This window comes from Periophthalmus magnuspinnatus, chromosome 7, assembly GCF_009829125.3.
Source record: "Periophthalmus magnuspinnatus isolate fPerMag1 chromosome 7, fPerMag1.2.pri, whole genome shotgun sequence".
Classification (NCBI taxonomy): domain Eukaryota; kingdom Metazoa; phylum Chordata; class Actinopteri; order Gobiiformes; family Gobiidae; genus Periophthalmus; species Periophthalmus magnuspinnatus.
Window position 1 is genome coordinate 9,029,829 of NC_047132.1, and position 24,276 is coordinate 9,054,104.

General features: G+C 39.8%; 1 protein-coding gene across 1 annotated transcript in view; it reads right to left on the reverse strand.

Moving 5' to 3' along the window:
* The window catches only part of vwa5b1 (von Willebrand factor A domain containing 5B1), a 46,469-nt gene extending 22,436 nt beyond the window's left edge, over positions 1-24,033 (reverse strand). Inside the window, exons 1-10 of the mRNA XM_055223116.1 lie at positions 23,895-24,033; positions 22,546-22,707; positions 21,634-21,853; positions 20,989-21,143; positions 19,573-19,704; positions 14,377-14,501; positions 11,267-11,443; positions 6,228-6,338; positions 4,432-4,634; positions 1,239-1,353 (exon numbers count right to left, since the gene is read on the reverse strand). Of these exons, the coding sequence (XP_055079091.1) occupies positions 1,239-1,353; positions 4,432-4,634; positions 6,228-6,338; positions 11,267-11,443; positions 14,377-14,501; positions 19,573-19,704; positions 20,989-21,143; positions 21,634-21,853; positions 22,546-22,707; positions 23,895-24,033 (1,539 nt within the window). The remainder of the gene's footprint in view (positions 1-1,238; positions 1,354-4,431; positions 4,635-6,227; positions 6,339-11,266; positions 11,444-14,376; positions 14,502-19,572; positions 19,705-20,988; positions 21,144-21,633; positions 21,854-22,545; positions 22,708-23,894) is intronic.
* Between the last annotated feature and the right edge of the window lie 243 nt (positions 24,034-24,276).

Here is a 24,276-nt window from a genome sequence, read left to right on the forward strand (position 1 = left end):
GTGTTTCAGCTTCCTGTTTCTAGGTGATATTTTGAGGAATTTTGCCCGTTCATCAAAAAATAGAATAATTTGTTCTGAATTGTTAATTGCTATGGCAACGGTGACAGATTGAACAGGCAATGCTGTTTTATTGAACTATCAATTATCCTGTAATCCAAAAAATAAAATCTAGATACATTTAAGGGCCTGTTCCTGATTTCAAACCAATCAGTCAGGAACATGTTTTAGTTTGAACTTTTAGCCCCGCCTTTGTCCTTTCTGCCTGTGACATTGCACCACGACACAGAAACAATTGTCTGAGTTAGAGTTATGTAGTTATATCCTTACAGTTCTCCAATGTCTGCTATTTGCTTTTTTGACTAAATGCACCATGACAGAGAATCAAGTGTTTGGGATAATGTTGGGCAGTTGGTTTCCCTTGAGTCTTTGTAACAATGTGCCTGATTGGAATATAAAAGAGAAAACGCTATGTAAATGAATAGAATAATTTCAATACAAGCTTCACCACTTTCTCACAATAAATAATATATACTGAGGTTGCATTGTGATTAGTGATAACTGTCAGATTAGTGGGATATTGTGACAGTGCTCATTGTCAGTAGCGGCACAGGCTCTGTACATTGACTATAGGGCTGTCATGATGAATTTCCCTTGCAGCAACTTAATATGTCTCAACACTGCAGTATGCTATATAATTCATTATAGTCCACAGGCCCATAATAATACATCTACATTTCAGATTGTGTTTGAAGCTATAACTGACAAATGTGTGTGTGTGCATGTGTCACAAAAAGCCACTTCTATATTATGGTATTTTTTTAATCTATGTTATGCTGTTTCCTCATCAAAAACATATCATAACATTCACCTTGTGATGTCATGAGGCAATACAGGAAGTGCTCCATTGTGTTTGGAGCTTTGGAGATGTGGACAGACTAATAATGCAGATGTGAATGTGTGAATGAAACAAAACACAAGGTATGGTATGTTTTTGATGATGTAATAACATTATAATATAACTTAAAGCTCACAAGAATAAATGTTGTGTAATATATGACCTTTAATGTTATTAAACTGTTAACTGTCCCCTGAAGAGAAGTGGTAGGGATTAACTTTAGCACCAACACATCTGAAGGGGACTAAGGCTCCCTTTTCCTTTCAACATTGTGGTTACCATGACAGCTTTAAGATGCATAAAAACAGATGCAGTGCGTGTGGTTATAGAGATAGATTTGAACCTTGGGCTGCAGCCTTTCTCCATCTGACAGGAACTCAGCTGCTCCTCTGGACACTGTGGCCACGCCCTGCACCAGCCGCCTGCATGCGTTCTGACCAATGCCAAACGTGAAACACCTGCACAGAAAGAAAACCAAGACAGCATGTTCAAGTTACTGCTCCAAAATGTCCAAAATATATCAGGAATCTGAAATACATGAACATTGTTACATTCTTGCCAATTACAGTGTCATATCTCAAAGGCACCAGCCACTTTATGTCCATCCAGGGAAAACCTTAGCAAAAACCCTATCATTTTGCTGTTTACTCTTTGTCCCGCAGATGATCAAATCCCTGAGGAAAATCCTGTCTCTTGTTCTGTGTAATATTTCTAGTAAGGCACTCAATTGATCCACTGTTCAAATCACTCCCATTTAATACCTGTTATTTTTCAATTGTACATCAGAGGATTGACGCAACTCTTGGAAATACAAGGCCATTATTCCTTCTTTCCCTTGTGAGCCTACAGCGATAAGGCTAATCACACATTTACAGACAGAAGCAAGGTGGAATAAGTGTCGAGAGATGAAACCACGACCTTGGAACTAATAATAATAATAATAATAATAATAATAATAATAATAATAATAACAATAATAACACTACAGCTACTACTAACAATAATCAGATTTATAGATACTTAACACTGCATTATTCACTCTCTACACCATATTCATACTAGGCACAGAGGGTTAAGTGTCTTCCCTAAGGTCACAACAACAATTTGCACTGAAGCCACCACTGCCCCACTGCAGCACTTGGTATTCCCAGTGGTCTCCCATCCGAGCACTAACCATCTTATAAAATCAAAGAAGATCAAGAATTCTCAAAGCGGTATGACCATAAAGGTGGATTTTATGCTGTATTGTTACTCTGTTTATTTTGGTTTATTACTTGTTTTCAGGTCTAGTTTATTGTAAAACTTAGCTACAAGCCCAACAAATCCCTCTTACAGATCTATAAAGTCAAGTTGAGGAAAGGTTAGAAACAGATGCGATGCAGAAACAGCCTTAACAATGGCGTGCGGTGCATATAAACACTCCAATTTGAGCTCAAAGGGAACACATTTTAACTTGAGACATGCCTGCCGCTTTCTGAGTCGGTTTTTTAGGGAAAATAAAGTTTGAAGCTGAATTCATTATGTTTGACAGGCGGGCGGGAGGAGCAAGCTAATTTCACCGCTCATACTGAGTCCCCTCGTATAATAAGAGGCAAGAGGGCGAGATAAAAATGGAAATGTCACCTTTTTGCAGAGTTAAACCTGATGCTTTTTAACAGCCTTTTGTTACATTGTCCTTAGCAGGCTGCGCTCATGTAAAAAGAATACTATAATAACAGGGTTCTCTGTAGGGATTATGCCATAGGAAAGAAATATTAAGAATGGATAGCACTGTCTTGGTGTCAATGTCATGGTGTGAAAGATCAATACTTTAAGGTCCTATACACACAAACTTGATTCTTATGAGCTCATTACCTCATCAAAAACATACCTGGAGTTCTATTTTGTTTTATTCACACATTTGAGTAACCCTTTATTTATTATAAGATGCTCTGTGATTCCACCTTATGATGTTTCCAAGTTATCAGCTACCGGTACTTTTTACCTTTTTTTTCAGAAAAGACTGGAAATTTCTATGGTTGAAAACACTAAAATGATTCAAAAGAAGAACTCAGCCTAAATATGCAGGGTTTATGTGTTAAACGTATGGGAATAAAACAAAACTCCAGCTATGTTTTCGATGTGGAAACGTTACAACATAGATCAGAAAAAAGGTTGATATAGGCTCTTTAAAGATGCACTGTTTTGCTTTTCTGATGGAGCTATTATTGCTTTGTTTGGAATGCCTGGAAAAATATCAATCTACATGGTGACAAGTAGGTGGCAGCAACCAGGTTACAGGTCAGATCTGTGGAGAGGTGAAAAGAATTATTTATCAAGGTGTTTTTGAGCAGTAAAAACGATTGTAATAAATGCAGGATACATGAGTTTAACGCCAGGCCGCAATAATATTTCCATACAGACGAGCATGGCAGGGTTCACACTTCAGATTTCATCCACAACAGAGACATGTCGAGAGAAGTGTCTTGCACAATAAAACTATGGCAAAGGTGTCAATTGTACCACCAACCATCTAGTTTCTCATAAATATATTGAATCAAAATGCGTGCTGCTGCTAACATAATAGACACTAATAGAATTCAGTCTAACATGTCTTTGTTAGCGGCTACAAGGTTGTAACCGCTTCACTGCAGACAATGACAATATCCATAACAATTTAGTTTGAATCGATCTCGTCTATTTAAGATGTCACACTCATCAGCTCCAGTATGGGGAGAATATAAAGCCCTGTGTGTAACCTGTACATGGATGAGTTGTGCAATCACTAAACACCTCTCAAACTCCATCTGGATAATAACATGATGTGAAATAACGCCGAGACAAGTGTAAAATGAGCAAATCTGTTGAACCTAAAGAGACAGCTGATTTTAGTCACGGTAACATGTAAACAAGGCAGAAAATGACCTTTGTGTTAAAATGTAAGAGACGACTATTTCAGAACTTAAAGGCACACTTTTCTGGTGAGGGGTCTGCTTTGCCTCACCTAGAATATTCCACAGTATGCCATCTAAGATACTTGGAGGCAAGCAGATGTTGTATCCACCATTAGAAAAGTTAGACAGCTATTGGGTTTAACCTTATTTAAGACTTCACTTTGGCCCTTGAGCCCTCTAGTGGTAACAATGGCATTTTGTGAACACAGACATTAGGGCTGAATTAGGTTCAGTAATTAAAATTTTTTAAGCTTGAAATACCAATTTTTCAGTTTCCACATTTAGTTTAACCTTGCCTCCTACAGACAGAATTTGGCCATATGTGCTTGTCGTTGCTAGTTCTTGAATGGGGGGCTGCTGGGAATACCAGGTACCACAGTGGGGCAGCAGTGGCCCTAGTGGGAACTGTCATGTGTCCTTGGCCAAGACACTTCACAAACATCATCTAGTATGAATGTGTGTGTCTGTGAGTGTTGGTGGTGGTCAAAATCCAAATCCAATCTGATCGCTAAATTACTGAAACATGCATGCATTACATCCAAAGCCTCTTTAGGCATGTTTTTGATGAGGGAAAACTATAACATGGTAGATTTGAGCTCTTGCCTGACATATCTGGCGTGGCTCCGGACCAGCTCTACGACTTTGCCAGTGTTTCTGACCGCTCCGTCTGTGAGGAGGAAGAGGAGGCGCGGGTGACTGCTGAACATGGGCTGCCTCAGGATCCAGGCGAGGGGGGCCAGGATGTTAGTGCCCCCCATGTCCGCACGGATCTTTCGGATGTACTCACACGCCAAGGCAACCGTGTCCTGAAATATAATCGAAAAGTAGGCATGGCATATCGGTAATCAGTGATATCAGAGGATTTCCTGAGGTATTTGTATCGGTCCGAGATAGAAAATTTTGCCGATATTTGGCACCAGTATATTTTCTGCATTGCCCTAGTCTGTGTGTTAATGTGTCATTCCCAACTCATCCTCAGTCCAACAGATTTGTCTTTTTGAAAAGATTGAAAGAAAATAAGTTAATTTGTATTGTTTATCATATCAGTTCAAAAATTCTTATCAAAATCACCACATTATTGTCTTATATTTGTTTTTTGTTGGTTGTTTATGTGAAGCACTTTGGTCAGCTGAAGTTGTATTTAAATGTGCTATATTAATACATTTTAATTGTATTTAATTTAACTGACCCATTCTTAAATGTCTCAGGTGCAACCTGTCAGGAGCAGCAATGGACCCACCATCCTAGTCTTGGTCAGGATTTTACATTTTGTGCATGTTTTGAGTTATTATAACAGCTCAACAGTGAACACGCACCCTAATTTTCTGTATTACAGGATGGTAAATATCGCAACAATCTACAGGCTAATATTTAGTGTAGATGTGGGAAGGTAAAATTTGTGGATATTTCTTTCTGGATATGGTTTGCTCCCTCCGGGTGGGTGGTGAGTCTCTGCCCCAAGTGGAGGAGTTCAAGTATCTCGGGGTCTTGTTCACGAGTGAGGGAAGGATGGAGCGTGAGATTGACAGGCGGATCGGTGCAGCGTCTGCAGTGATGCGGTCGCTGTATCGGTCCGTTGTGGTAAAGAAGGAGCTGAGCCGGAAGGCGAAGCTCTCGATTTACCGGTCAATCTACGTTCCTACCCTCACCTATGGTCATGAGCTTTGGGTAATGACCGAAAGGACAAGATCGCGGATACAAGCGGCTGAAATGGGCTTCCTCCGCAGAGTGGCCGGGCGCACCCTTAGGGATAGGGTGAGGAGCTCGGTCACACGGGAGGAGCTCGGAGTAGAGCCGCTGCTCCTACACGTTGAGAGGAACCAGCTGAGGTGGCTCGGGCATCTGCTCAGGATGCCTCCTGGACGCCTCCCTAGGGAGGTGTTCTGGGCATGTCCCACCGGGAGGAGGCCCCGGGGAAGACCCAGGACACGCTGGAGGGACTATGTCTCTCGGCTGGCCTGGGAACGCCTTGGGGTCCCACCGGAGGAGCTGGAGGACGTGTCCGGGGTGAGGGAAGTCTGGGAGTCCCTGCTTAGACTGCTGCCCCCGCGACCCGGCCCCGGATAAGCGGAAGAAAATGGATGGATGGATGGATTTCTTTCTCTCCTATCTAGAAATTTGCCATTACATCTTTCCATGTAAATCTCAGTTTAAGGGTTGAGAAGGCTTATCATGCCCAGATAATAGCAAAACTCTAATCTATGCTTGTTACATACACATTTCCACTTAATTCTACTCCCTTTGAACATAAAACAAAAAACTGACATATTTTATATATATAGGTCCTATACCATATATACTATATGTATTTTGATATACATACTATATCAAAGTACCACATCAAAGCAACACATTTCTATTGAAGAAATCGGCTTTTGAAGTGAGTGGATCAGCTTTACCTCCTCGTAGTTTTGGCTGGTGCTGAAGAGGGACTTGAACGTAGAACCGAATCCCACGATATTAAACATACACCCAGGCACCAGGCTCTTCAGAATCACCACCATGGCGTCCTGAGGGAGAAACAAAGAGCACATTAAATTAACAGAGAGGCAGGAAAAATATACATAGTAATGCATTAATCTTTTTTTAAGAGATGTGTTGAGATGAGAATAAATCGTTAGAAAAGGATCAAGTCGAAGCAAAACTTGTATAAATCCTACTAATGTTTTCAATAATGAGATAAGACAAAACGAGACAATTTGACTTAAAGGTGCACTATGAAACTGAGATATTCCACAGTATGGATTTAAATGTATCTAACTCCATGGGGACAAGCAGGAAATACCACATATACATTTTGACTGTGAGCGAGGTCGCCTGAGATTTGGACAGAGGCATGTTTTTCAAGGTTGTTTTTAAGCTGCTTTAATTGAATAGCTGCCAGATCGACCAGTTTAATGCCATGATGTGGAGCATTCCAGGCAAATCAAAAATATCTAGGCAGAAATAGAAAAGTTATATTGTGCACCTTTTACAGAAACAGACCCTTTAATTTATTTCATTCTAGCAAATCACATTACTCATTCTTTTGAACTTTTTATACAATTGGTTTAGATTGACACATTCATCGATCCTCCCTCCCTGTTCCACAAGTCCACCCTACAATTTGAAAAACAGAGGCCTCTTTGTACAGACATACTTTCCCTTAGATAATAATTTCCCTGCCAGTCACAAAACTATTCCTGAATATTAGTAACGGGCAAAAATCCTCTGCTTAAAAATAGGCTTTTGTTAATGAGGTATTAAATGTCCTATACGGCTAATGTACTTTGTCCAAAAGCTAAAAGAGTGGGGGATAAAAGTGTGAGAAAGAAATGGACAGAACCCAGAAAGAGACCTTTTAAAAATATGCCTTTCTTTATCAAGGAAAGAGCCAATTTGTGTTAACAAAAAGAGCAAATCCAATATTTAATGCGGAGTTGATATTTACAGAAGGATTTCCTGAAAGATCAGCGATTAGACACCTCTGCATCTCTGTCCAAATGATCTCTGGCTCTGAGCCCAGACACAGGCAGAAAAAACACACGCTGTATTTTAATGGGATTAAAGCAGAACTAAACCAGGAATAAACAAGGAATAAAACCGCGGGACTAAAGCAGGACTAAGGTAGGGCTTAAAGAAGACATATTGTGCGTTTGTCTGCGAAATAGTTCCTATCTATGACACCTGTGATCTAAAACGAGTTAATAAAAGAAACAATTCCGCTGACTTTGGCGTTGAAAATATATGGTGCCCAATGGGAGCTGACGTCACTGTAAACATCATCACAACAAAGGCAGTAAAGTTGTCGGCCGCTCCTATAGAGAACACCAGTGAGTAGCAGATTTATTTTTCATTTGAACTGAAATGGCTATGAAAATAAAATTGGAGCAGTAAAGAGCATTGGGTGTATATCAGTGGCAGTGAAAACGGGGGCAATGACATCTTGAATGCACGAGAATAAACATGCATGAATCCCTCTAAATACAAAGAGAGAGTAAAATGAAGGAGAAACAACTATAACAAGTCTAAAAGTTTAGTTGAAACGAAACCTGGAACTAGAGATTGACAGATGTAGATACTGATATTGTTTTAAACTTAGAGAAAGCGATGGCTGTTAAGGTTTGCCGATATTGTTTGGATGATATGTAGGGTCGATTATCTAATTTGAATTCAGTATCTTCTCATTCACAGCCTTGTTTTACTACAAACTACAAAAGAGCAGTGCAGTCACATTTTATGCAGGGACATCTGTTCAAAAAAAGCTTTATGCGTATTCTTAAGGCGGATAGGTTGTCGAAACAAAATATTGGCCTCTGTTGGATATTTAAGGTCGATACGCTAAAAAATGCAAATATCGGCCCAATACATCAGCCATATATTGGTCTATCTCTATCTGGATCTAACTTAGACTACATCAGGACAAAAACAGGACTAAAACAACATCAAACCAAGTCTGTACTAGGACTAAACCAGGGCTCAAACCAGGACTAATCCAGGACTAAAACAATGTCTAGCTGGAAAGAAAGAGCACTGACATAATGTTAGAGGTGAGCAGTGTGGTTAAAAATCTCACTATTTTCTTGGAGCCAGACCACGATTTCAATTTACGAAGTGTACATGGATTTTTCTATTGGTTTTTAAAGGAAAAGTCAGGTTCTTCCTCTGAAAGTTCACTCACTCAGAGCCTTACAAAGACTGAACAAATGAACAAGTGAGTGGGAAAAAAGTATCTGTGTTTGAGCAGACAGGAGCATTAAATAAAAAATGTGAATTACGATAAGACAATATGAGGAAAACGGCTCCATATCACCCCAGCCCTACTTAATGTGTTAATAAAAACTATAGTGTCATAATTCTGAATCCAATACACAAACTCCTTCTTACAGTGAAGTCAATGAAGTATCCCCAGGTGGTACAAAAGTGCTCCTTGAGTGAAGGATCCTTGGAGTGCTCTGTTACACTAGTTACCTGTGTATGGACGATCTAGTGCCTAGCAACAACTACAGGAGGTCAAGCAGTGAATGAGCGTCTTTGTGAGGCAGCTGTTGGTTCAGTGGTCAATAATATCCACTAACCATAGCAGTAAAGGAACAAACACAAGACAGCTTTGAATACACACAAGACACTATTACAGCGAGACACTGGGAAATAGGGAAAAAACATACATTTAGAATAATCAATTTGTAGTTTACTTTCCTGAACAAACATATGACTAGTTTTTAGGGATAGGTTAAGGTGTCGTGTCACAAGATCTCATGACACAAAATTATCAAGATTGTGCTTCACTTTTGGATTAGACAAAAAGGGAAGAAGCTGTGGTTCACATATTTGAGGCATGGGATACAAATCCCAGTTATATTTCTTCTTTTTTTTGTTGTTGACATTAATTACAAAATAAATTACAGAGAGGGAGGTGTTCTGGGCATGTCCCACCGGGAGGAGGCTCCGGGGAAGACCCAGGACACGCTGGAGGGACTATGTCTCTCGGCTGGCCTGGGAACGCCTTGGGATCCCACCGGAGGAGCTGGAGGACGTGTCTGGGGTGAGGGAAGTTTGGGAGTCCCTGCTTAGACTGCTGCCACCGCGACCCGGCCCCGGATAAGCGGAAGAAAATGGATGGATGGTTTTGGTTACCTTATTTAGTATTTTTGTAAACTAGATGTAACTGAAAATTGGTGTATGAATTCACATTTCGGCTCATTTTTTGGAGTTAAAACTTAAATCAGGTTTAGAGTTAGATATCAACAAATACTTCAGTATCATCTGTCAAAATATTGTTAAGTACTACGTTGAAAAGTCTGGTGTCTATAGGTGCAACTTTAGATGTAACTTTTCAGGTAGAGGGTACACCAGCTTCTTGTCTCCAGGAGATATTATCACTTTGCCTGGAATGTTCCACAGTATGGCATTAAATTTCTTGCATTTATTGAATGATGTTTTTTATTGCTAAAATAAACCTTGAAAAGCATTAATTTCTCAGCACATGGCACGATTTGGAATCAGGTATGGTCCAGATAACGATTATTTGATACTGAATTAGTTGATAATTATAATTTAGGAGACCTATTATGTAAAATCGACTATTTAGCGTTTAACCATGTTATAGACATTTCTCCTTCTCATTTTACACTCGATGTTGTATTTAGCGTGGTTCATGGATGTTTGGGTAATCTTTATTCCCCTGTATTCCAGACGTCATTGCTCCGATCATCCCCCGTTTTTACCACCACCGGTACAAGTCCACTATAACGTACTACTGTATTTTCCGGACTATAAGTCGCAGTTTTTTTCATAGTTTGTTCGGGGCTGCGACTTATACTCAGATGCGACTTATATGTGAAATTATTACAATATATAATTTCACATCTTCGTTACTGTCACCCTGACAACTGCACAAGGACACTCTAGGCTTGTTTATCAGTGTGACAGCCATATACTTCCGGAGCAGGCGGAGTTGTTCAGTAGTGATACCAAGGATGAAGAATTCAATGGATTTCGTGATTTGGAGTGAGATCCAGAGTAAACTTGTTAGCTTATCTTTTATGCTTTAGTTATCTGATTAACTGTTCAAATCTTACATTAACATACCAAAGACGTATTCAGTTTGTTGTCTATGCTTCATGTACTTTACATATGTGTTATGTAACAGTTGATTATACATGTTACAGTTCACTTGTTTGACCACTAGATGGTGCTGTTGTATTTGTAATACCTGTAAGAAAATGTAAGTATGTATGTATGTATGTATGTACTCGTATGTGTGTATGTAATCGTTTTCTTTTATACATTTATATGTATATGTAATATGAGCCAGAGCTGATGTTATATTTGATGTGTTTGCTAGTTCTACAGTGTGAACTGTGATGAAGACGTAAGACCACATTAAACATCAGTGAAAAGAACTTTCGTGTCTCTCGTGTTTGTGGACACGCCGGCAGCCAGCGTAGCATATCTGTTAATATCTATTGTTGTCTATGTGTTACTTTAGCTGCTATTCAGCCTGTTGTTCTCTATTTTATTGTTGTTATTATAACTTGCATTTAAAAATAAAATGTCTGTTCCTTGTCTTAGATTTTGTAAAATAAATTTCCCCAAAAATTGGACTTACAGTCCAGTGCAACGTATATATGTTTTTTTCTTCATTATTAGGCATTTTTTTGCTGGTGCAACTTATAGTCTGGAAAATACAGTGCTTCATTTTCCAATTTTATTTTCTTAATGTAGGATTTAGCACTGTCTTGTAGCCATATGGACACAAATGAAAAAAGTCAGCTGCTCACTAGCACGATCTGACAGCAGAGCATGGTCAGGCACATGTTTGTTGTGATGACATGTACGGTGACGAAGGCTCTCATTGGAGGCACAGATGAGGAGATGGTGACAAGACTGAGAGATAACTGAATATTACAAAGAGCACTAATCTGATTCCAGATTACTAAACACAGGCTCAAAATACCTTAACTCTGTTGATGTTGACTCCGCTCATGCTGCCGCTGCGGTCGATGAGGAAAACAAACTCTCCATGGACTTTTCTCAGATCGGCACAAACGGACTTCAGGTCAGGGCAGAAGTTCAGCATCACCACCGGATTGTGCAGGATATCTTTGTGGAGACGTTTGCGAATGACCTCCACCTATGAACAGACAGATAATGTTTCATAATTAGATCTGAGAGGAAGCAAACAGGAGGAAAATTAATTATGTAAAAGCTTTCAGACACAAAAACAAAAACAAGAAACCCATTTGTGAACAGTGAACATTGATCATTGAAAATACAACTAGGAAGACTGTATTTCCCTTGTGCATTGGCCCACTAATTTTAAAGTGCAATATAATGCTGAAGAAAATATAGGTGATAAATGATCATACTGAAAATCTGCCACTGACACAATAACTCTAAATCGTTGTGGTCAAGGCTAGTGGCCACGAAGGGGGTGGAATTTAATAAGTTTTCTTCTTCTCACTCCTTTTCAAGCTTAAATGAGAAAAAATATGTGAAGTCCCTGGCCTTTCCATGTAAAGTTGGCATGTTTTCCCCATGTCTTGGTGAGGTAGCTACAGGCACACCGGTTTCCCCCATCAGCCTACAACATGCACAATAATCCTGCAGCTAAAACGGTCCTGACCTGTGCGCACACTGCTCCTGACAAGTTGCCCCAGCACATTTAAATGTCCTATTTTACGCAAAATTGACTCTTGTAAGCTTTAAGCCATGTTATACTCAAAAACATACCTGGAGTTGTGTTTTGTTTCATTTACACAGGTTTGAGTAACTCTATTATTAGCCTGTCTATATCTACAAAGCTCAAAATCCTCTGTTCCACCTTGTGATGTCATGAAGTGGTCGTTTTCAAGTTCACAGCTATATTTACCATTAGTTCAGTAGAGATTGGCAAATAATTCTAGTGAAGGTGTACGGAGTTTAAAAACACAGTGGAGCACTTCCTGTATTACCACATGACATCACAAGGTGGAACAGAGTGTCTTCTCTTTGAAAGAAGCCTAAATATGCAGCTTTTGTGTGTTACACATGTGTGAATGAAGAAATATCATTATATCATAGATCATAAAATAGTGAAATACGAGCCCTTTAATGCAGAGGTTAAGAGCACTTTACTGGCCCCTGCCCTACTGGCCCTGCTTTCCTCTGCATTTGACCCATCCATCAATTAGAACATCCAAGTAAATTTTTCCCAGTTCCACAGGGAAACCCAAACCTGTGTCTATGTGCTACTCTCGATTCATTAATTCCACTGTTAGCTGCATCTCACTCATTTGTCTGTGCCTCTCCTGGTTGAATGTCAAAGGACTTCAGCTGGACGTGGAGCCACAGGAGTGTTGCCATAGCAACAGATTTTATGGGTAAGAGCTCTGTTTCCACTGTCGGGTCAGTGGTCAGTAATCACAACAACAGCCACTGCCCAGGAATGAGTGAGACAAGACCAGGTTGAATCAAGACGACAAAAAACCCAAGCACAACAACCTAACTCACTGCCAATGGAGCTCAACAGTCCCACCCACTTCGAACTCCGCTCCGGTTCTGGAAGTAAATTTTTCATTCACTTTCCCAATGGACTTCTTGCAAAATTTAAATATAAAGAGTTCAAAAGCATCATGGAGGCTAACCAGCTACATGGCAACTAATATCCATAACACAGTTGTTTAAGATTCAGCAAAATGTCTTAATAACTTTGTGATTTATAAAGTTTCAGAAGCAGAATTTAAATAAAATAGGTCTTTTGGTCATTGGTTACCATGGAGCTGGATATGCCTGAGAAAGCATTCAAACTTTTAATATACTCTATTTTTTCCAGAATGTCTATGGGAAAAATGAATGAGAAATTTACTTTCGGAAGTGGGGGGTTTGTGGGTTTGTGGTCACTGTTGAGCTCCATAGACATCCTGGTTCAGCATCTGGAGAAGAGTCAAAAAATCCAATACCCAGATATGTAACAATATTAAACTACTAGTGAAACTTAATACTCCAGTACTCTTCAGAAAAACTACAGATACTAAAAGAATAACTACATAATACATAAATAGATAATAAAATAGATAATACAACAATAAAATGTCCAAAGAAGAGTGTCAGCAAATGATAATCTACAGTTATTCACATTAATCACTGCAGCCATAATCAAGCCCTTTACCTTAGTATCAAGTATCAAGCACTAGTTCAAACAGACAATGAATTAGGTCCAACAGAATCACAAAGATCATGTTGTTATGAAGTTAAATGAACCTAGGATGACTCCCTCCAACCTTTCTGCAGCTTGCCTCTCCACACAACAGATTCACCTCCATCTGAAACTTCTATCATCATCATGAACAGAATACAATCAAATTTTGTTTTGTTTTTTATCTCATGTAGCTAGAATGAAAAAAACACGCATTCTTACTGTGAATAGGTTTGTTTCTCCAGATTTGACCTGTAACTTGGCCTGTTAGTTCAACCAGCTTGTCTGCTAAGGAACATTCTCCGCAAAGAAATAACATCTCCATGGAAATAAGCAGGTGTTGGACCCTATGCTAGAAAATTGTACCTTCAAATCAAGTAATTTTTATTTGAAGTTACAGATTTTAAGCATTCCTTTCTGCAGTTCACCTCCCGTCTCTCTTCTTTGTTTATGTCTGTTTACTGTTGTGTTATACAGTCTCAGGTCTGACCGGTGCAGGTTTGACACAGAGATGGCAGAAAGGTGTAGGTCTGACAGGTGAAGCCTTGCCACAAACGGGTGCAGTTTTAAACACAAAAAGGTGCAGCTTTGACACAAACAGGTGCAGCTTTGACACAAACAAGTGCAGCTTTGACACAAACAGGTGCAGTTTTGACAGAAACAGGTGCATTTTTGACACAGACAGGTGCAGCTTTAACAGAAATAGGTGCCGGTTTGACAGGTGCAGATTTGACACAGAGATGGCTGATAGACGCAGATTTGACATGGACAGACGCATGTTTGACAGGTGCAGATTTGACGCAGAGATACAGATAGGTGCAGGTTTTACACAGAGAGGTGCAGGTTTTACACAGAGAGGTGCAGGTTTGACAGGAGATGCTGTCACTCACTTTCCTCTCGTTGCTGGAGTCCTTCTTTGTGGCTTTGATGAAGTCGTTGCGTCCGTGCAGAAACTCATCGTACTCCTCCTGGGTCATGTCTCCACTCTCCAACAGCACGTGAGGCTGGTGAGGCTCTGAGACAGCAGCATTAAACATAAACATACAGCCCTATTAAAATACTGTAAAAGGAGCAGGGTTATTGTTAAGACAGATCAGTAAATAAAAAGTGACTGAATGCCATTTTTTTTCACAGTTGAGCAACATTTGGTTTGCCATATTGGGAAAGCAGAAGTTAGTTTATATCTATAATGAGTCATCGGAGTGATTTATTCAACCCTCTGCAGCTCGAAACTTTTGCCATTTACTGAACGATAAATTGTAATTTTTTGTGACAGGCTTACCGATGTGTGCTGTCTGCATCCAATTATAAACCTTTTCATTATCCGAGAACCAACAAGTGCATTGTTAGCATACTAGTTGTTTTAGCTTTACTGCGTCGGAAAAACTGCATGAGGAAAGTGAGGAATATCGTTGGACCATAGCAAACGGTTTCAAATGAATTGCTGCTACTGCCCCCTCAATGATTGTACTTTAATTAACACTACAGTAATAATGATTTATTAAGACGAGGTGAATGAAAGAGAATTATGGATTTGGCAAGGGACATTCAAAGTTTCTTCTCACAAAGTCAAATATTTGTCATTGTAACGTCTTTATCCCTGAAGTGACACCGACATTAGGCTAAACACGATGGGCCTTGAAAAGAAGACGGATAATCCCTCGCACAAATGAGCAGGAAATGGAAAAGAGATAGAGATGGAGAAGAGAGAAAGACAGATAAAGAGGGAGAAGAGAGGGAGAGCGAGAGAGTGAAGAAAGGAAGAAAGACAGAGAGAGGAGGGGTGTAGAGGGAGAAAGAGATACATGAAGAGGGAGAAAGAGTGATGCAAGTGAGAGAAAAGAAGAGAATGAGGGAGAATGAGAAGGGGTGACACAGGAAGAGAGAGAGAAGAGAAAGATATTAGAGGACAAAGGGAGGGGGAGATCCAACAAGTGGGAGACTGAAAGAAAGAGATAGATCGGCAGGGAGGGGAGAATGAGAAAGATTAGAGAGGGAGAGAGAAGAGAGAAGGGAGAGGCAAAGAGGAGAGAGAGATGGAGACAGTGTGAGGGGAGGTGGAGAGAAAAAGAGAGGGAGGGGGAGACACGGCAAGAAGGAAAAAGAGGGAGATTGGCAGGTAGAGGCAGACCAGAGAAAGAGAGAGGAGAAGGAAACAGAGAGAGACAGAGAAAGAGAGAGAAAGAGAGAGAAAGAGAGAGAGAGGGATATAGTGTGAGAGGGAGATTGTGAGGGAGAGAACAAGAGAGGGGGAAAAGAGAGAGAGGAAGATGTTCAAGAGAGGAGGAAGAGACATACAGCCAGAGACAGAAGGAAAAAGAGACGGGAGTGAGAGGGAGGAGGGAGAGGGAGAAAAGAGAGATTGGCAGAGAGAGAGAGAGAAACAGATGGATAGACAGGAAGAAAAAGAGGCATTTCTAACAAAAGGGGTCTTGTTTTGAAGTGTAAATTAATCTTTTCACAGCTGAGCATCCACAAAACAAAATGAGCTCAGAGACATGAAGGACACGCGGGGATTTGGGCACTTAATTATATTTAACTTCACTGTAACAAACATGACATAGACAGACAGTTGTTTTGAATGAGCATGGCTAAAGGAACATACAGCTTGTATTATTTTGCTTGTTACCTCATTATATCATGGTATTATCACTAATACTAACTAAAGCTACAATAGGCTCTCTGTAGAACAGCGACCGGCAACCTTAATGTCACTACTTCCTGTTTAATTTCATGAGGTTTTTGCCAAGTCACGCTAAAATCTATAAATATTTAAAGATCGGGCGGGGGACAGGGAGCTGCGGGTGGATGTCACTGACAACATGTTAAAAACTACACAAATAAAATGAATATTTCACTGGAGGACGCTTTTTGAGGCATAATAAATATTAAAAGAACATCACAAACTGAAGTATTCTGCATATTAGATTTGTTGTAGAGTTGTTTATTTTATGCAATTCTAATTTTAATAAAAATGACTGTTAGCTCTGAGAAACAGTGAGCTAGCTGGCGTGCAGAGCCTATTTACCAGTTTAGTTGCAGTAATTTCTTCGGTTGGCTGCACTATTGACCTTATTCCACCCACCCACTTTAGCCTCTAAAAGCTGCAAACCCGCACTTTCGTTTTGGTGACTTCCGAGTTAGTTCTGAAGAAGCGGATTAGATGAGCAGCGAAACGTCTTCACTCCTACAAGATTTGTCCAATTGACAGATTTAACTTCGTTGTTATTTGTCAGCACAAATCAGCTCACCTGTTGTAGCTCCAAGTCAGTCAGGTCTTTTAGATTGTGTTAAAATAAAGCTGAGATAACTTGAATACTAGAGCTTCAGACAGAGCAGTGCCTCCAGTGAGCATCAGGGAATGTTGATGTATCAGTTATCACATATTCTCTTAAGATACACCATTTGACACCGTAAGCCCCTATAAAAAAGTGAAATGGTTTATTTATTAGACAATATTTATCAAATCCCAAAAAAGGACTATACCAGGATCAGGCAAAGACTAGTAGAATTTTTTAATATTTTGAATGTTTGAGAAAAAATACACATTAATTCCATACATCTCTAAGTGAAAAAAAAAAGTGAAACGCGGAATCTTTTTACCAGATGGACCACTATCTGCTTGTCACTATGAAGATGTTTTTGCTTTATGTATTGCAGTGAAGCCCCATGCCAATTTACAGGTCAGATCAGTGGAGATGATCACGGTTAATTAAATAAAAAGCAAGACAGATACTTTTAATGTCAGACTGTGGAAAATTTCAGGCAAAGCAGGAACATCTCCATGCAGACAAGCAGTTGGGAGACTCTCCTACATATTGCCGTCCCCTGGTTAACTCTTTAATTACATTACTGATATGGATAATAGCAACTGAAACAGTCCACTCTTTCTCCTATATTACTGCGTCTCAGTAGGTTCCCTTTTGTACCAATGCGAAGAGTTAATCCTGTGACTAAAGCTACAGCGGCTGGAGACCAAACCAAATTGTACAGTGGAGTCTAGCCTTGGGTCTGGTGAGAAAAGCCTCAATATTAAACCTATTGTGTCAGCAGCACTTGGGTCTGGACTGCCTGTGGGAAAATACAGGCTAACAATCCAAGGTTAAAACAGCAGAGAGCAGCTTAAACCAGAGGAGAATGGACAGGGAAAACGACTGGACCGCCCACACTCTTATGACCACTGGCACCTTCAGCAAAAATAAACATAGGAGGGTTACTGGTAGAATGGCATTATTTTGAAGAAAAATATGATTGGAATGTGTTAGCAGGATTCTGTTCAGAGTAGAGTTGTGAAAAGTATCAAAAATCAGATACAATCCAGATACCAAGACTCGTATTAAAATTAGATACTTGAGCAGGCATCAATACTAAAAAAGTCACATTCACAGGGCAGAAACTAACCTTTCCTGAATAGTTTTTAAATGATTTTGTGCTGTATCAGAATAAGTATAAGACCACATAGACTAGTATACGCCCATGGACCACAGACATATAAGGTCACATGATAATGCAAAAGAAAGTACTTCCATTTAATGTTGAAAATCACATTAAAGTCTAAATAAAGAGTGTTTACTAATCCCATTGTGGTATTGGGCTCGGTATTGATATTGACTAGTTTAGAGTGCACATTGTAAACTTAACTTAAAAGAAATATAAAGTAAAATAATCCAAGAATCCCACCCATTTCAGAACATGTTTGCAGAGGTCTAAACTAAAGGTCACATTTTTATACAGCGCTTTTCCACCTTCAAGTCACCCAAAGCTCTTTACATCAAGAAACCACTCACTCATTGACACATTCATACAGCAGTGTACGCAAACACTGGGGGGTGCGGTGGGTTATGTGTCTTGCCCAAGGACACGATGACAGCATCCATCTGTGGGAGCTGGAATAACATCGCCAACCTGTGTCAATGAATCTGACCCACGACAACCAATGATATTTATGTGGAGAGCAGGATTCAAACTGCCACCCCTCAGATCGGTGGACACACACAGGTTACCCATTTTGTTCTTTGAAGAGGACATTCTATTCTTTAAATAATTGCAGCCTTTGCCATTTGATAATAGCAGAGACTCAAGTCGACAAGGCTGAGAGAAGTGCATGTGACAGCTTTTTATGTTTCTCTAATTGTTAATTTGTTTTGGTGGGATAGTACCTGTGGTAAATATTTATCATAGTTTTACTTCAGTTAAGTGGCAGTTTGTGAAGAAAGATTTAAAATGTTGAAAATTATATCAATATCATGAATTCCCAAAATATCCATAGATGTTATGCAGCACAAAGCAGCTTGTTGTTTTTCGCTTTTGCTTGTTTTGACAGCTTTGGAGCACAAAGCCGTCTGACAGTTATGAAACATATAGAAGTAATGCACACAAAATAGCTCTTAGAAATGAGTTAGGAAAGTTATCTCAGGCCACATCTGACAGTTGCTTCCATGGTTATTACACAGGAGAATACAGCAGTTGTTCCTGCACTAAGTAACCACCACCTGCTTGTCTCTATGGAGATTTTAGTGCTTTGTCTGTAATCTTCCACAGGATGGCATGAAACATATCAACTTCTATGGAGACAATCAAATTACAGGTCAGATCTGTGGAGAAGCGCGCTCGCTCACCACAAGAACGCATGTTTTTGAGCAATAAAAATACTTTTAATTGAACAGAGCTTCTAATTATCAGATTGAACAGGTGATGGGCCCCACACCAGAAAAGTTAGTCCACCTTGAAATAGTAAAAAAAAAAAAATCTCTAAAAATATCTGTGAGAGGTACTTTGGTTGCACAATACATCACAATTAAATGGAAATTGCAATTTGAGTTGGTACAATTGCAAAATGGTAAAGGCTGCAATTATTTAGACAATAGATGGTCCTCTGTAGTTTAGACCAACAAACATGTACCAAAAGAATGGGATTCTTGCATTAGTTTGAGGTAAAATTTCAGATGTCTTTTGGACTTTTGTTGTTGCTACTAATAAAACCCATATTGTAAATCTAATCGCAATTCAAAGTTCAAAGTTTTTTTTCCAAAATTGTGCAGTCCTAGCAGAGACTATTTGAGCTGATTTGCAATGGTCAGACTCACCACTGGGATAGATGAGGATAGTGACCGGGCAGTCGTAGGTGTACTTATCGGCCAGAGTGATGACCACACTGGTGGCAGAACGTGCCAAAGGATCAGCGTCAGCGCGAATGGCATGAGACGGGCTCTCCACACCTGAACCAGGAAACAAAGAACACAATCAGGAGAAATATACCGTAAATTCCAAACTATAAGCCGCTACTTTTTCCCACGCTTTGAACGGTGAGGCTAACGGCCACCAGGTGGCTCCTTCGAGCAGTAAACGCAAAAAAAATGACGGACGTGTGCAAAGATTATGTGCTGAAGAATACACTAGTTTTGTTTTTGAACTGTCATTTTGTGCATCATGCACACACCATCATCATAGAAAACCCGAAGAAATACAAATGATGCCGCTTTTAAGATAAAGGCAATGGATCTGTCCATCAAAGAAGGAAATAGAGCCACCATATGTAAGCTTGGTATCAATGAACCGATGGTGCGACGTTGGAAGCAGCAGCGGGAAGAACTTAGTCAATGTAAAAAGATGACAAAAGCTTTCAGAGGAAATAAAAGCAGATGGCCAGTGTTGGTGCTGTTTTATTTTCTAAACATGCAGGTATGTTCATCCCGTGTTGATGGCGTGTTAGTGCCATACTGCTGATTTTCAGGCACAGTCTAAAAAAAAGCGTGTCTTAAATAAAAAAAATAAAAAAACTTCCATGTACCAGCTTTCTGTGTAAATGTCTCATGTTACAACATGAAAACCTGTGGATTATATTCAGGTGTGGCTTATATCTGTACAAAATTTAATTTCTTTTCAAATTTAGCTGGTGTGGCTTATATTTAGGTGCGCGCTATAGTCCAAAATCTCTGGTACTTTGGAATCAGAAACCAAAGAGGAGCAGGGCAATTTTTACAGTGTACTCTATAATACTATGACCGGGTGGTACGCACATTTTGCACTCCAAGTTCAACTAAGAAAATATTTGGCTACTAGGTTTAAAACATGACTAAACAGGGTCTAAAGGAGAACTGAACCATGTCCAGAAAACTAAAAGGAAAAAGGACTAAAACCTGCATGTATCTCTCATACTCTCAAACATACTCTAGAACGAGGAGAAACAGGGACTAAACAAGGACTAAACCAGGACTAAACAAGGACTAAAACCGGGGCTGAACCAGCTTCCATCCATTGGAGCGCCTTGGAATTAATTTTTTTAATTTTAGTCAAACAATAATTTTTACTATTTGAAATACAATAATTAACCTCTCCAAAGACCACAGTTCTACTATTATTGTACCTGCAGAGCCATAAATCCCTCCCCAACTTCTCTTTTATTAAGATTAAGAACCTGTTTTAATCTTCCTTTCTTGTTCATATTTGTGTTTGGTGTATATTTTAGTGGACAGCTCTGTCTGATTACTGAATAGTCTGACCTGCGAGGAGGTAGGGGGCCCTGATCTCCAGTTGGAAGTTGAACTCATAGTCCATGGAGTTGATGGTCTCCTCCTCGAGCAGCGCAGCCAGGCTCTGAGGAGGACAGCTGGGCATGGGGTCATGAGGGCTCGATGCACTGGTCTGTCGGTCCCGTCTGTGTAAGCAAAAGTCTAGTTTTTAGCTCACATTTAAGCAGTAATTGTGCATAAAGCAGTAACTGTCTTAATTTTAATATTGGACATAATTTTTCGAATAAACCAAAAAATGATTGACTCAACAGGGTGTCAAGTAATGAAAAAATTGCATCATTCTTCAAAATGATACTAGCTCTTTTTTAATGGAGAGGTCTACAGCCAATCCTCTGAAGAAGCATGTGGTTTGGAGTTCATACTTTGAAGGAAGAAACTGGGTCTTTGTATTAATTTTCTAAATAAATTTCTGTTAAAATGCACTGATTAAAAGTCTATAAAGTGTATGTTCATGAAATCAGTATTGAAAGCCATTTTATTTTGTTCAAATAAAATCAGATCTGCGGTTGTTGCATATAAAAAAAATGTATTTATTTATTTGCCATATTGTTCAACCCCATGGATAGTAATCACCTCTAATCCAACACTAGCCAGCCTTTGAACCATGTGACTTACATCCTGGAGAAGTTTGGAGACAGGCCCTGCTCCTCGTTGATGGTCCTCTGGACTCGGGGGGTGCAGACTGGGGGAGAGCAGACTCGGATACCTCCACTGGGAAGAGTGCAGAGTTCCGAGGAGGTGCTCACCAGAACGTGCACCGTTTCCATTGGAGGAATAGAGCCAAGGTTCACCACCAACACAGTCCGCTCCAAATCCTCATCCAGAACTATGTGTCCTGCAGACAGGGGGCAGAGGTAATGGATTACAATTATGACACAAATCAAATATTGCACAAGCTACACAATACAGTACATTACTACTTTTATGGGGAAGAAAAACAAGCAAAACAGAAATATAATTAAATTAAAAATATATAGTAATGTCTATATAATCTAATATAATCTAATATAAATATTTAATTACTTCTATTATACTAACACAATATATTTCAGATGACTGTCTTACCTGTTATCGTTTTGAAAAAAAAGTTTTATTCGATGAAAACAACATATTAAATGTTATTTTTTCATTGTTTTTTTGTTATTTTTTCATTGTTTCATGGTAGAATGCTCCAAAAAGTCAATTTTGTGTAATAGCCCCTCTTTAAATCCCATGGCTGCATAACAAAACCAACAGTCGTGCCCCCGCCGGTACCAGAAAATTAGTTTCTAAATATTAGCGGATCTATCCTGCTTGTAATCCAAAACTGTGCCCCCCATAAATGCATCACATGCAATTGTAATGTGTAGGATATACACATCCTATAATTGTTAACCTGACCCTCTGAACAGTTCATGAGGACCCCACTCCCCAGGTTAGGAACCACTGTAACATTGTGACAGGAGTTGGAAATCAGACTCAACAATGATTAAAGTCATATTTTTAAATGAAAAATAAAAGTCTAAGGATAAACAGAATGTGCTTTACCTCCACAGCTCTGGAGAGCTCCGTTCTGTGTGCTGCAGCTGTCCGGGTGACAGTCCTCTATCTTTGCCTTGTCCTTAATCTGCAGAGTGATGATCTGAGTGGAGATCATGGCCTCAAAGCCCACCACAATGGCATTCTCCTCCAGAGGGTAGATGAAGATACCTGCAGGGCACAGGGACACACACTATTGTATGAGATTCAATATGTGCTGATGCCCTCAACGTTTCTCAGATGAGGGCAGGAGGCAGAATTTCTCCAGAAAATTCATAAATTCAACCAAACTGTCCATTGATACATTTCAGCTAATATCATCAACATTCCCTGGAGGGTGAAGGTAACTGAAGGCATTGCTCTGGCTGAAGCTCTCTTACACAAGTTAAACTTTAAGTAGAAGGAGCGGTAGATGGATAGAGCACAATCAGAACCAGAGAAAGAGAGAGATAGAGAGACAAAGAGAGAAAAAGAGAGAGAGAGAGAGAGAGGGAGAAAGAGCAGACAATATGCAATATGCAGGCAAATTGCTCTTTTATATGCTCTATAGTGTGATGAAATAGAGGAAGAGGAGAACAAAGAGAGAGATGGAGGATGTGAGCGAAAGCAAAAGAGTAATAGAAAAGGGGAGCGATATATAGAGCGGATAACAGATTCAGGGAGAGTGGGAGAGTGGGAGAGAGAGAGAGAGAGAGAAGAGAGAGAAAGGGAGCAATGGAGTATGCCTCAGCAAGCATATTGGCCTTCTATGTGCTCTAAAGACGTAAGCAGGGGGAGAGAGAGGGAGAGAGAGGAGGAGAGAGAAAGAAGGAGGACAATCTGAAATAGCAAGCATTCCATGGCATGGTCCTCAGTGTTGTCTAAAAGGAGGGATGACGAGAGATGGGGCAAGGGGGTGAAAGGAGATAGATAGATCAATATATAAATAGATAGATACAGTGATAGAGTGACAGAGGGAAGGAAAATTGGGAAAATAAGAGAGAGAAAGAGAGAGAGAGAACTGACCTTTTATGGCAAAGTTTCTCTATTGTAAAGAGAGGGAGATGAACAGAAGTAGGAATAGATATATGGGAATATATGGGATGGTGATCAGAGACAGACGATAGATTGATCAATAGATAGATCGATAGATAGATCAATAGATAGACAGATCAACAGATAGATAGATATATAGACAGATAAATGGGGGAGATCAGAGAAAGACAGAGGAAGCACTCTGGCCTTCTATGGCAAGAACCTCAAATGGTCTCTAAAGGGAGGGAGAGAGAGAAGGAGAGATGGATAGATACATAGACAGATAGATGAACAGACAGATAGACAGACAGAGGGAGGTCAGAGAGAGACAGAGGCCCACATGCCTTCTATAGTGTGATCTTCGATGTTCTCGTAGGTCATGGAGGCGGTCATGGCGAGTGTGTAGCCGCGCACACAGCTCGTGATGTCAGACACACTGAGGGGCAGAGCGCTCCTGCTCTCCTTGTTTATGAGGCCGGGCATGCTGCTCCTTTTGTTATGACTCTGAGGAGAGAAAGAAAGGAAACTCCAGGAAAAAGAAGCACATATGAGGACACTGTAATAAAGGTTCATATACTGGCTTAAAAAGACATGAAACCAGATTTTTTTTTTTTACCTTTACACTGTTTGCAAACAAAATGCCTGCACTGGTACCATTCCATACATAGGCTCTAGTGTGTTTACAAGGGGCGAGACAGCTTTAACAGAGCTGTTTAATGACAACCA